The sequence below is a fragment of the Capra hircus genome, chromosome 29 (genome assembly GCF_001704415.2).
Source record: "Capra hircus breed San Clemente chromosome 29, ASM170441v1, whole genome shotgun sequence".
Taxonomy (NCBI): Eukaryota; Metazoa; Chordata; class Mammalia; order Artiodactyla; family Bovidae; genus Capra; species Capra hircus.
The window spans coordinates 43,652,481-43,666,681 of NC_030836.1; the positions used below are offsets into that span (position 1 = coordinate 43,652,481).

General features: G+C 52.0%; 1 protein-coding gene across 1 annotated transcript; it reads left to right on the forward strand.

Moving 5' to 3' along the window:
• ARL2 (ADP ribosylation factor like GTPase 2) lies at positions 1,696 to 9,390 on the forward strand. The gene is made up of 5 exons (XM_005699871.3): positions 1,696 to 2,144; positions 6,087 to 6,197; positions 6,293 to 6,455; positions 7,978 to 8,058; positions 8,912 to 9,390. The coding sequence occupies exons 1-5, from the start codon at positions 2,080 to 2,082 to the stop codon at positions 9,044 to 9,046; spliced, it is 555 nt and encodes a 184-aa protein (XP_005699928.1). The 5' UTR covers positions 1,696 to 2,079; the 3' UTR covers positions 9,047 to 9,390.

The window sequence follows — 14,201 nt, forward strand, 5'->3', positions numbered from 1 at the left end:
TACAATCTACTTAATGGGCTACTTAGTATCCCATAGTTTAAATAACATTGTTTAGGGGTTATTGTCATTTCAAAAATTAAAATGGGCCTGAAATTCTTTTTTTTCACTTAATATGGCCTGCACATCTTTCCATGCAGGTATTGGGTTGGCCAAAATGGCCATTCAGGTTTTTGTAACATCTTATGAAAACACCTGAACAAACTTGTTGCTCAACCCAATACTACACCTTTCTCAAAGGCTTAATAGAAACCACCACACGATTACCCCAACTTAGGTAACTGATGTCCACTGACGACTCTTTGATTTTTTTCCAATTTCTTGCTGTTCCAAACCATGCCAAAGTGAACTTCCTTGTCATAAATGTTCATGTGCTAGTGCTAGAATTTCCGTAGTGTAGACTCAGGGAGGCACGATGGAAACACACTGTGATCTTAGCTGTATTTCAAAGCCTTTGAAGAAAAATTACTGTCACTTTTTCCCCTTGGGGGCGCTTGCGGAGCGCAAGCGGTGCTGACTGAGGGGCCCCACCAGGCACCCCTTTCTGTCCAGCCCTCATCTCTCTACAACCTTCTTCTGCAAGATGGGAAGTTCCAGCTCACCCCAGACCTCTCCTCTGTAGACAAACACCATGGAGGAACCCAGAAAAACAATGCTCTGTACTGCCCACCAGACCTAGTTTAAATTGCTGCCCAAGTTCCTTAAACTCTGGGGACTCCACTATCACATCTACAGAAAGGAAATAAATCTCTTAGGGCTGCAGGGAAGATAAAGCAGGAAACGTGGATGCTTTATAAAATGTCACAGAAATCATTCTTTTCAGCTAGTGCTGCACTGGTCTTTCCCAATCATTAGACACAGCTGCTTCTACTGCCTACTCACAGTCACCCCATCATTCTCCTGGGAAGGGCTCAAAACAAAGACACTAAGGCTCACCCTTCGTTTTTTATTTTAATTTTTTGGCCTCCTGGCACAGCAGGAGGGATCTTAGTTCCCCCATTTAGGGACTGAACCCACACCCCCCTGCAATGGAAGAAAGAAGTCTTAACCACTGGATCGCTAGGGAAGTGCAAGGCTCACCTTTCTTTTTCTTGGAGTGGGGCACTGAGTGGCATGCTGGATCTTAGCTGCCCGACCAGGAATAGAACCCCTGCACCCTGCAGTGGAAGCAGGGAGTCTTAACCACTGGGCTGCCAGTGAAATCCCAAGCTCATCCTTCTGAGTTTACAATCTGCAGAGTCCCTGGCCTCGGCTTCCTCACTTATTCTGGACTTGAGAACGTAAAGAACCAAACTCTTGGACAAAGTCATTCATTAAACTACAAATATTTATTGAGCACCTACATGTCAGTTATGCTAAGCACATGCGAGCATCAATTTTCTTATTGGCAAAATGAAAAATGGTGCTTCTCAACAGAGAAACAATGGGCATCTTGGGCAGAACAATTCTTTGTGCAAGTCTGTCCAGTGACCTCTAGACGACAGGCGCTCTGCCTTGTAATTGGAACAACCACTGACAGCCCTACACATTTCCTCAGGGGCATTTCCACCCTGGATGAAGAATTCCCAGCCTACCCCCTACGATTGATTTCGGAAGCCAGGGAATGAGGGGAAGCCCTAACACTGGCAGATTTAGGATGACGCCTTCCAGGGCCCAAGACAGCAGGATCTGGATCCTGTTTCCGCGGAACAAAGTAGCCCCAGGGTGACGTAAACGGCCTTGGGGCTCTCGGTTCTGACTCCAGAACTACTCCCTCTGCAGCTAAGACACAGCACCGGAACTTCAGGTTTCCGTTCCAGTCGTGCCTGAGGTCCTGGAAGCGCGGTGCCCTGGTCTCCCAGGAACTGGGGATGCGAAGAGTTAACGCGAGCGGCCGCGCTGAAGCGTCCCCCACCGGGCAGGCTAGAAGGATTGTGCATCCCACCACCTCCCGGCGCCTTCGCGGTCACGTGGGAACGAGGGCGGGCCCAATCGAGGAGCCAGCCAATAGGCTGTGCTGTCCGTGGGCGTGACAGCCAATAGGAGCAGGGAAAGGGGTCCCGGGATACGAAGAAACGGCGGCCGGGAGGGGGCTACCGGGACATGGGGCTTCTGACCATACTGAAGAAGATGAAGCAGAAAGAGCGGGAGCTGCGACTGCTCATGCTGTATCCTTCCTGACGCCGGAGCCGGAGCCGCGAGGGTAGCGGGAGGGGGGGCGGGGGGGGGCCCGCCGGGCGGGCAGTGTCAGGCGCCCCCTACCGGGCGCTGCCTGTGCGGCCGGCCGGCCTGTACCAACTGCCCATTGCGCGTCACGCTCGTGGGCCCTACCATAGCTTTTGGCGGGGGGTAGCCGGGAGGAGGCCGTACCACCGGCTCGACGAGGTGGGGGGGGCTTCTTTTCCAAGGTGTGGGCGTCACGGCGCGGCGGCCGGACCAGGTGTCTCAATATAGGGGGAGGCGGGGCTGGAGACTGGAACACTACCACCCGTCGGCCCGAGCGTGGGGCCGCGGGCCTCCCCCGCCCTGGGCGCCTCCTCCCCTAGTTGGAGGGTGCCGGGCCTCGGCCCCGCCCTCAGGGTCGGCCTCTCGGGGGCGTGCGGGCCCCGCCCTACTCTCCCTGTAGAGGGCGGAGGAGGGGCGCCGTCTGCGGTCGCTAGGTTCGTGTGGGTCCGACTGTCCATCTCTTTGCTGTCTCACGGCCAGACGGAGTCCCCGCGGTTGACGGCTTGTAGGCCCGAGGGCCTTGCCGATTTTCTGAGTCTCACTCGCAGGCGTGCACATCCGTTCCCCCCTTCCGTGCCAGGCTGTGGCGGGGTGGGGGGCAAGCTGAGATCCAAGAGCTGGACTTGCCTCACCCCCCAGCAGAGAGGAGACATTTATGTGCACAAATAACTTAGTAACATTTACATCATGTTTGTTTTTAAGACAGGCACAGAGAATTCACTCATCCAATAAACATTTATTGAGCGCCTGTTATGTGCTAAGTTCTGTCCTGGGCGGCTAGGGAAAACAGCAAAACAAACAAAAATCCTACCTTCGGACATTTTGTGTGATACTGAGGGAAGAAAATGTTAACAAAGTTAATAAGTAAAATATATAGCACTTAGAATAATCCTGCATAAATACGGTGGTCAAAGAAGACCATCCTGAGAAAGTGACAGTTGAATCTAGACAGGTAAGGCATGAATTATGTAGAGATCTGGGGGAAAAATGTTTAAGCAAAGGAAACAGCAAGTGTCAAGGTCTCTGAGGAGGAAGCCGACTGGTGTGTTCAAAGGACTGTCAAGGAGGAAGTGTGTGACCTGAGGGAGTGAGAACACCGAAGGCGAGGTCAGATGAAAGAGGTATTTCAGGTGGGGCCTTTAGTTCTGAAATTTTCCTCTGTTTATTTATTTTTGTGGATTTTTTTTATGAGGACCATTTTTAAAGTCTTTGTTGAATGTTACAATATTGCTTTTGTTTTATGTCGTTTGTTTTTTGGCTCTGAGTCCTGTGGGATCATAGCTCCATGACCAGGGATTGAACCCACAGCCCCTGAATAACTGGAAGGTGAAGTCTTAACCACTAGACCACCAGGGAAGTCCCATATTTTTTTTTTTCAATAAATTTTTTTTTTGCATTTTAACTTTATTTTGCATTAAATTTAGAATTTTTAATATAATTTTTATTTTGCAGTTGATTTTGGGGCTTCCCAGGTAGTGCAAGTGGTAAAGAATCTGCCTGCCAATGCAGGAGACGAAAGGGACAGGTGTTCAGTCCCTGGGTGGGAAGATCCCCTGGAGTAGGAAGGGGCAACCCCTTCCAGTATCCTTGCCTGGGAAATCCTATGGACAGAGGAACCTGGCGGGCTACAGTTCATAGAGTTGCAAAGAATCAGACATGATTAAGCACACACATGCACATTGTTAATTTACAATATTGTGTTAGTTTCAGGTATATAGCAGAGTGTTTTGGTTTTATATATATATATATATATACACACATTCTTTTTCCATCCATTTTTTAAGGTGGTTGGATGGCATCACTGACTGGATGGACATGAGTTTGAGTAAGCTCCAGGAGTTGGTGATGGACAGGGAAACCTGGTGTGCTGCAGTCCATGGAGTCACAAAGAGTCAGACACGACTGAGCGACTGAACTGATTCTTTTTCAGATTCTTTTCCCATATAGGTTATTACAGAATATTGAGTAGAGTTCCCCATACTGTACAGTAGGGGATGTTTCCTTTAATGAGAAGTGCAGAGAGGAAGTGAGAGCTGAGACCAGTTAGGCTACCGCAGTAACACAAGTGAGGTAGGATGGTAGCTTGGATCAGGATGGAGGCAGTGACGGACGTTGATTTAAACCTTGATAGACTAGCAGCAGTTGCTGCTGAATTGGCCATGAGCTTTAGAAGAATGGTGTCAAGCGTGGCTCCTAAGTGATAGGATGAATGAGGAGCCACTTGCTGACAGGTATTATAGAAGGAGGTGGGGAACACATTCAAGGGGAAGATGAGAGCTCAGATTGGGCCTGTAAGATGCCGCTGAGACATCCTAGAAGTGTTACCCGGGCGGCTGGATCTAGAGACCAATGTCCAGGGGAGCAGCCAGGTGGGACGTACGAATTTCAGAGTCATCAGCAGAAAGATGGTATTTGAAGCCATAATTCTGGGTGAGACCACTGAGGGAGTGTGTGTGGACAGGGAAGAGAACCTAGGGGCCAAGCTCAGATCAAAAGGTCAGGGCGATGAGGAAGGGTGACCAGAAAAGTCAGGAGAGCCAGGCAAGGCCGTGTCCCGGAGTGGAGGAGGGGGCTGGCCAGGAGCAGGAGGAAGAGGGCTGAGGATACCCGGTCAGTGGAGAGCAAGGCGTCTCTAAGGACTGACCTTGGCTAGAGCAGTTTCGGGGAAGCAGTGGGAGCAGAAGTCTCATGGGTTCACAGAGGAGCAGGAAGACAGAAACTGCAGAGGGTGAGTATGGACAACAGTCCTGAGATTTGCTGTAAAGGGAACGAGATAAAGGAAAAAGTCGGGGGGAGAGGGGTCAAGAGAGGGTGTTGTCCGCTTCTTCTTGGTGGGGGAGACATCCGCTCATCAGCTGATGAGAATGATCCAGTGGAGAAGGAAGCAGGGTGATGGAGCTGGACTGGGGGGCGATGAGGAGAGCAATCAGCCACCAGTGATCAGGGACTAAGGGTGCGTCTCGGGAGAGGTCCTCTCACCGCCCCCCCGAGTCCCAGCTGTAAGCCCCCATGGGTGTCAGAAGGAAAAAGGAGGGTGGTTTTCTCCGGCTGGTGAACTTACCCATTTGTTTGCACACTCAGCACCAAAGGCTTTGGAATATTCCAGAAACAAAAGGGCAACGGTGGCTGCCTCCAGATACTTGCTCCCTGGAATGCTCTTCTTCCCCTAGTCCTTCAAAAAGCCAGCTCCTTACAGTCTGGGCCTCAGTCCAGCTGTCTCACACTGGAGCGGAAGCTGCACAGGGCAGGGACTGTGATTCCAGGGCACCCCCAGAGCCAGAGGTATTCTGGAGCAGCATAGGCCTTAAGCATGGGGTTGGCAATTAGTCCATCAGGTTTTTCTGTAACATCTGTGGCGAAACCGAAGGGACTTTTTGGCCAACAGTACATTTTTATTTTATGTTTTTGTGTTATTTGGCTGTGCTGGGTCTTCGTTGCCGCACAGGCTTTCCTCTAGTTGCGGTGAGTCGGGGCTCCTCTCTAGCTGTGGTGCGCAGGCTTGTCCTGGTGGCGGCTTCTCTTGTGAAGCAGGGGCTCTAGGGCCCGCGAGTTTCAGTAGTTGTGGCTCCTGGAGCACAGGCTCAGTAGTTGTGCACGGGCTTAGTTGCTTCTTGATGTGTGGAATCTTCCAGACCTGGGAGCGAACTCGAGTTTCCAGCATTGGCAGGTGGAATCTTTACCACTGAGCAACCAGGGTAGCCTGGCCAACTGTGTATATTGTGGGATGAATTAAGAGCATCTGGTCAGATGATATATTTTCACATTTATCGTGTAGGTCAGGCAGGTACTCAACATACTTTTATATGTGGTCAGAGAGGGGCCCTGGGATGATGTCACCAGCCCGCAGAGCCTGGGGGCTTCTCCTTAACCCGGCGTGCCCCCAGGGGCCTGGACAATGCCGGCAAGACAACCATCCTCAAGAAGTTCAACGGCGAAGACATCGACACCATCTCCCCCACACTAGGCTTCAACATCAAGACCTTGGAGCACCGAGGGTGAGCGGAGTCCCCGAGGGTGGGCCTGCCCAGCGCAGGGCAGGGAGGGCGGGTGGGGGCCAGACTGACCCTGCAGCCCCCACTGCCCTGTCCAGATTCAAGCTGAACATTTGGGATGTGGGCGGCCAGAAGTCCCTGCGGTCCTACTGGCGAAACTACTTTGAGAGCACAGACGGCCTCATCTGGGTGGTGGACAGCGCCGACCGCCAACGCATGCAGGACTGCCAGCGGGAGCTCCAGAACCTGTTGGTGGAGGAGGTGGGCAGGGGGCTCCCCCAGTGTCCAGGTCCCAGTGCTTCGTGCACCTGTGTGGATGTGTGAACACTACCCTCAGCCGATTCCCCACGGGGTCCATGATCCCAGGGGGATGCTCATTTGGGGTCTGTTCCTTCACCCAGCCCTCACCACATGTCCAGCACCCTTGGGGAGGCAGAGACAACCTGTACACCCGCCCTGGGGAGGCTCACAGTGCCATGAGCAGAACACGGGTCCGTGTGGACTGAGATGTGGGTCCATGTCCCTGCAGCGTCACTGCTTCACCACCCTGAGCTTCAGTTTCTGCACCTTGAGTCAGGCTTTGGGGAGGATGACTTGAGGCTGGTGTGTGAAGCTTTGGCAGGCAGTGGAGTTGGACTGTTTGCTTTGTGACCTTAGGCAAGGCACTTAGTTTCTCTGAATCGCCACTGCATTTCTCACATGGGCATTATATTAATAATTACGGTGATCTTAAAATGTACTGTCTGGGCCAAAATGCTCTTTAAATAAAATTTTAGATTTATAGAAAAGTTGCAAAGATAGTGAAAAGTTACCCATGTATCTTTCACCTGGTTTCCCTTAATGTGAACATCTTACAGAACTGCCAAACATTTGTTAAAACTATTTAATAAGAAATTAACAAGTTGCTGTTAACCAAACTACAGGTTTTGTTTGGATTGCACCAGTTTTTCCATTAATGTCCTTTCTTTGTTCCAGGATTTAATCCAGGTTACTCCATGCATTTAGCTGAAAATCAGGACCCTTTTGAGAGTTAAAGAGGGAGTTGTTAATGATTATTTAGGGACAACAGGCCTAACCAGCAGTCAAGCAGATCCAGTGAGATCCTGGCTGTTGAATGTTCAGCCCTGGCCTGGCACCTCAAGGCCCTTTTTAAGGGCTAGAGCCACCATCCACATGGAGGGACTCCTGGTCACAAACACACAGAGGGAAATAACTGGAATCACAGGCAGAGAGGAAGGCCTCTCAGGGTAGTGGGACAGTTAGGGGACTGTATGAACTTGGAGGAGGGGAAGCTCATTGCCCACAGCCCCACAGGCCCTGGGATAGTCGCATTCTTTTTGATGTCAGGTCATCAGGTCAGAGCAGTCTAGGAGCAGAGGCTTGAGGATCATCTTGTCCATCACCCCCTCCCCTTGTCTCTAATGCCTCCCCTTGTCCCTCACCCCCTCCCCTTTGTCCATCACCCCCTCCCCTTGTCCACAACCCCCTCCCATTTATAGAAGAGGAATCTGATGCAGGGAGGAGAGAGGTGCCCACTTGGGTGTGACTGTGCTGGAACCAGGGTCTCAGCCCAGCCCACAGCTCCCTCCAGCCCATAATGGCTGGACAGGAAGGCCGTGTTCACACTGCCCACCCTAGTTGTGTCTTTGCAACCACCATGGGACCTTGCTCTAATCTTCCAAACTGCTCTCTGACCCCAGCTGCTCTGGGTGATTAGCGCAGGGGCTGGGCTGCCCTCTGAGCCTCCACCCCGCCTCAGGGTAACTCTGTTTCTCTTCTCCAGCGCCTGGCCGGAGCGACCCTTCTCATCTTTGCCAACAAGCAAGACCTGCCCGGAGCACTGTCCTCTAACGCCATCCGCGAGGTGAGTCCAGGCCTTGGCACAAGCTCACAGAGGAATAGGGGCATGTGATTCTTTGTTGATTTGTTTAGAAAGCATTTATTAGCCCCTGCTGTGTGGCAGGACCTGTTCAGGGTCCTGGAGATTCAGTGATGGAAGACAGAGTTGTGCTCCGCAGCCTGGGGCATGGCAGACCGGCAGGTGGATTGTCCCCGGGGAAAACTAACGGGCAAGCAGTGGGTGCCTTCTGTGTGCCAGGCTCTCTGCGTGGACTACCTTACTCAGTTCTTGCCGCAACCTCCTGAGGCAGGAACCATTATCATCATTCTACAGATGGTGAAGGAGGCTTAGAGAGGCTAGGTAACTCACCCAAGGTCACACAGCCAGGAAGCAGACAAGCCAGGATTTAAACACAGGCCTGTGTGACCGCAGGTTACATCTTAACTCTGACTCTGAAGCTTGAATACCAGAATGAGAAAGAGTGGGGTTAGAATCTAGGTTCTGCCACTGATTAGCTGTGTGACTTTAGGCAGGCTGCTTAACCTCTCTGAAGTTTTCTCCTCAGTGAAATGGCAAACACAATCCCTGGCTTACGGGGCCATGGGGGTGAATGGATAAGAGGACATTTGTAGGGCCCATAGCACAACATCGGGGGCCCTTGTTGCGATCTTATTATAAGGGGTAGTGCTGGCATGGTGGTGACAGAGAGCCCAGGTGCCCTGGGAGGCCAGCAGGTCTTCACCAGGGGCCAGGGGAGGCTTCCCAAAGCAGGCCTTTGAAGGGGGCTTGGATTTCTCTGGGGCCAGGGGAGGGAAGGGGCTGAGGGTGGGCAGGGCCTTTGGCCCCTGGGGCCCGCCGTCACCTTCCGCCCTCCCAGGCCCTGGAGCTGGACTCTATCCGAAGCCACCACTGGTGCATCCAGGGCTGCAGCGCCGTCACCGGGGAGAACCTGCTGCCTGGCATCGACTGGCTCCTGGATGACATCTCCAGCCGCATCTTCATGGCCGACTGAGCCGCTCCTGATGCCCCCCCACTCAGCTCACAGTCTAGGCACCCCCCACCCCCCACCAAGCACCATCCCTGGAAGGGTGGGAGTCCGCCAGCCCAACTAACAGCCCCCGCCCCCGTCCATACCCTGCTGCTGCTACTGCTGCCCACTGCTGCCCTGTGGCCAGCCGGCTCCCAAGGCGGGAGGCCTGTCACCCTGGCTGTCCCCCTGGCTCCTGACCCGGCCCGCCTGCAGCTGCGGGACCAGGAAGAGAGGGCTGTGGCTGGGAGGGGGCTGCCTCTGCTGCTATCGAGGCTTTGGGCCTCACCATTTGCTCAGCTGTGAGAATAAATTGTTCCCCACTCCCATTCCTGGCTGAGTCATTTGTTGATTCTGCAGCCCTGCAGACTGCCTAGAGCCCGCAGCCCAGTGGGGGACGAAAAAGACATCATTTCAGTCAGAGGATCAACTGTCGCTGTGTCAGGGGAGTAGCAGAGAATTACAGAAGCACGGGACAGGGCATTGGAATTCCCTTTGGAAAAGTTCAGGTGGGCTTCCCAGAGGAGGTGACACGAAAGCTGAGAGTAAAGGATGAGTAGAAGTTTTCTGGCCAGAGGAAGGGGAAGGACAATTTACTGGGGCAACTGCTACCTTCAGAGTTATGAATGAGGAAAAGGAAGGCACCCCGACATCAGGGCTCCCAGCTTGTCACACGGAACATGGGCTGCATCTCAGCTCCCAGCTTCCCACTGCAGCCAGGAATCTGTGTGCGGTGGGCAGCCTGCACGGCTGTGTGAGGCAGCACTGGTTCAAGCAGAGGGACTCACAGGACAGAGGCCTGAAGAGCAGGGGCTCTTGGGAAACGGAGGGGTGATGACTCCGGGGTAGGAGGACGTGGATGTCAGGCTGGTTAGCTAACCGAGAACAGGGCTAGGAAGGGACCTTCCCTGAAGGCTAACGGGCACTCTTTGAGGCAAGGGCCAGGGTGGGAAAGGATGGGAACCGGGGGGACCCCAGGGCCCCCATCCAGGTGGCAAGATAAATGGATATTTGGACAGGGTGCCCTGCTTGTAGTCCTTCCAGTGGGGGCTTACTCTGCAGGGCTCTGTTTGAAGTACTTCTCACTTACCATCCGATTGAATCATAAGCCCAACCATACATGTCCCCATTTATGTAGGAACAAACTGTCCAGGAGGTCATGCGACTTACTCAAACCACCCAGCTAGGAAGTAGAGGGCCTGGGATTTGAACCCGGCACGCTGAGCCACCACATCCTGCTCACCGTTTTGTCCTTCTCTGCTCAGAATTCCAGTGCCAGATGGAATTTGGCATAACGTGTTTATGAGGGAAGATGAGTTTTCCTAAGGGACAGGTGAGGAAGAGACACAGATTCACTGCTCTAGGAGCCCTCCCTGGAGGGTGGAGACCACCGCAAATCTGCACTCTGTTAGGAGATAAGAAGGGAAATGGATTTTGGGTGGACAACCTTAAAATACAAACTTGTCGGGACACCCCTGGTGGTCCAGTGGTTAAGAATCTGCCTTCCAGTGCAGAGGACGCGGGTTCGATCCCTGTTTGGGGAACATGCTGTGAGGCAACTAAGCCCAGGTGCTGTAACTACTGAGCCCTCGTGCCTCGATGGCAACCCCATGTGGCAAATAAAGACCTGACGCTGCCAAATAGAGTAAGAAAATCAGTATTAAAGTGTTTAAACTGTCCATCACCGTAGAAATTGAGAACCACCTGCCGTGTCTTCTGTGCAAGATAGACACCATGTCCCAGGCCCCCATCCCTATGAGGAGCAGAAATAGCCAGTCCCCAGAGCCGAACCCTGGCTCTGCCGCTCACCGACTGATGAAAAGCTAGTTGCTTAACCTGTCTGTGCCTCGGGGTCCCCACCTGGGTTGAAAGATAGTGTCACCTACTTCCTAGGGTTGGGAGGAGAATCAGATGGGTGGGTTGCCTTGTGTGTCGTATGCACTATAGGTCAGCTATAATTATCTTTATTTGAACCAGTAGGAGTTCAAGCAGATCCAATCAATGTGAATTCAGGCATCCACTGATCTGGGTGAGTCAACCCAGTGTTCAAGCCTTCCTAGGGGCCCTTAGTAAGCAGCATGCTTTCACTCAAAGGTGAATTATACATGGCTAATGACAAATATTTCCCAGACAAGAATACTGGAGTGGGTTGCCAAGCCTCGCTCCAGAGGATCTTCCTGATCAGGGATCGAACCTGGTCTCCCACATTTCGGGCAGATTCTTTACCATCTGAGCCATCAGAGAAGTCCAGAGACAAATAAGAAAACTAACAAGCTTACAGTCATCACAAGTCCTCTGAATGTGGAGGATGAGCTGCAGCAGAAAGTCTGCATCAAGTGGTCAAGCCGACCCAGTGGGAATGTGGGGAGCAGACCCCCTGCCCCTGTGCATTTGCAGCTCTTCCTTCTCCCCTGCCTTCTGAGAAGGCTCTTCTGTTCACTTCTACCAGTGATGGAACACCTGATGGAAGGAGAAAGGCCAGGGGCTAAGCTGACCTATTTGGGAAAGGTCTTAGATGGATAAAGAAGGCAGAAATGGGAGAATGGGGAGCTGCTGGGCAAGGGAGGGGATGGAATGATGGGAGAGAAGGGGACTTGAAGCCAGGGTCCTGCCAAGAGAACTCTGAAAACCAGGTGTGTGTGTCTGTTAATCGCTCAGTCCTGTCTTGACTCTTTGCGACCCTATGGACTATAGCCCACCAGACTCTTCCGTCCATGGGATTCTTGAGGCAAGAATACTGGAGTGGGGAGCCATTCCCTTCTCCAGGGGTCTTCCCAACCAAGAAAGGGGTCTTCAGAGGAGCCCTGTGTATGCTGTAAGAGGGGACACAGCCCATCCCAGCCTCCTCATGAACACCTCCGGATGAACTACCCTGTTTCCACCACTCCCAAGAGTCTGGTCTGGGAGTTTGCTTTGTGTTTCTGAAGTTATAGCACCCACTCATCTGAGTTCCAGTAAGAATGGCCACCCTTGCTACTCCATTTAGGCTTCACAGCGTGGTGGTGGTGGAATCAGTCAGGGTTCTGGGTGCGCTGTCCAGACACAGATCACTGCCTTCAACAGAAAGAACGTTTCTTGGACAGATACTGGGAACTCAGGGCATATCAATGGAGATTGGACAGCTCCAAAGGCTGGGCAGCCAAACCCACAGCCAACACTATACTCTAGGAACAAAGTTGTCCCCTCACCAGGCACTGTGCCTGTCCCTCACTCAAGAGTCAAGTCCTTCAGGAGGGAGTCCCCAACCCCTACCTGGGACCTGGGGCAAGGAAAGGAGCTGGCACCTTTGGATTCTGAGCTAAGAGGCTGGAGGGCTGCACATACTAGTGAACTACCTTGAAAGATCTGGTGCTATGGTGCTAACAGAAGGGCAGGGGTGAATGCTAGATGGACCCACAAAGGAAAAAGAGAAACATCCACTGCAGCAGATTCTATATCAACATGCCCATTCTAGAGATGAGAAACTGTCGCTCAAGTAGTTAAGGTAAACTCTCGTAGTTAGTAAGACATGTGGCTTCAGAACCCACGTCACCACTGTACTTCTCTGGAGTTCTTTATGTTCCCCTAACTTATATGCAGAGTACATCATGAGAAACGCTGGACTGGAAGAAACACAAGCTGGAATCAAGATTGCCGGGAGAAATATCAATAACCTCAGATATGCAGATGACACCACCCTTATGGCAGAAAGTGAAGAGGAACTAAAAAGCCTCTTGATGAAAGTGAAAGAGGAGAGTGAAAAAGTTGGCTTAAAGCTCAACATTCAGAAAACGAAGATCATGGCATCCGGTCCCATCACTTCATGGGAAATAGATGGGGAAACAGTGGAAACAGTGTCAGACTTTATTTTTGGGGGCTCCAAAATCACTGCAGATGGTGACTGCAGCCATGAAATTAAAAGACGCTTACTCCTTGGAAGAAAAGTTATGACCAACCTAGATAGTATATTCAAAAGCAGAGACATTACTTTGCCGACTAAGGTCCGTCTAGTCAAGGGTACGGTTTTTCCTGTGGTCATGTGAGAGTTGGACTGTGAAGAAGGCTGAGTGCTGAAGAATTGATGCTTTTGAAATGCGGTGTTGGAGAAGACTCTTGAGAGTCCCTTGGACTGCAAGGAGATCCAACCAGTCCATTCTGAAGGAGATCAGCGCTGGGATTTCTTTGGAAGGAATGATGCTAAAGCTGAAACTCCAGTACTTTGGCCACCTCATGCAAAGAGTTGACTCATTGGAAAAAACTCTGATGCTGGGAGGGATTGGGGGCAGGAGGAGAAGGGGACGACCGAGGGTGAGATGGCTGGATGGCATCACGGACTCGATGGATGTGAGTCTGAGTGAACTCTGGGAGATGGTGATGAACACGGAGGCCTGGCGTGCTGTGATTCATGGGGTCGCAAAGAGTCGGACACGACTGAGTGACTGAACTGAACTGAGGGAAGGAGAAGGTAATGGCACCCCACTCCAGTACTCTTGCCTGGAAAATCCCATGGACGGAGGAGCCTGGTGGGCTGCAGTCCATGGGGTCCTGAAGAGTCGGACACGACTGAGCGACTTCACTTTCACTTTTCACTTTCATGCATTGGAGAAAGAAATGGCAACCTACTCCAGTGTTCTTGCCTGGAGAATCCCAGGGACGGGCAAGCCTGGTGGGCTTCCGTCTATGGGGTTGCACAGAGTCGGACACGACTGAAGCAACTTAGCAGCAGCAGCAGGGGAGAAGAAAGGGAAATGATTTGCCAGTGTCTGCCACATACTGAACACAATAAAATTTGAGGGAATGGATGAAAGAAGGGAATTGGGAAGCAAAGAAGTCTTCACGACCCAGATAATCACGATGGTGTGATCACTCATCTAGAGCCAGACATCCTGGAATGTGAAGTCAAGTGGGCCTTAGAAAGCATTACTACGAACAAAGCTAGTGGAGGTGATGGAATTCCAGTTGAGCTGTTTCAAATCCTGAAAGATGGTGCTGTGAAAGTGCTGCACTCAATATGCCAGCAAATTTGGAAAACTCAGCAGTGGCCACAGGACTGGAAAAGGTCAGTTTTCATTCCAATCCCAAAGAAAGGCAATGCCAAAGAATGCTCAAACTACCACACAATTGCACTCATCTCAGGCCGGGAGCCAGCGTGAGGAACTCC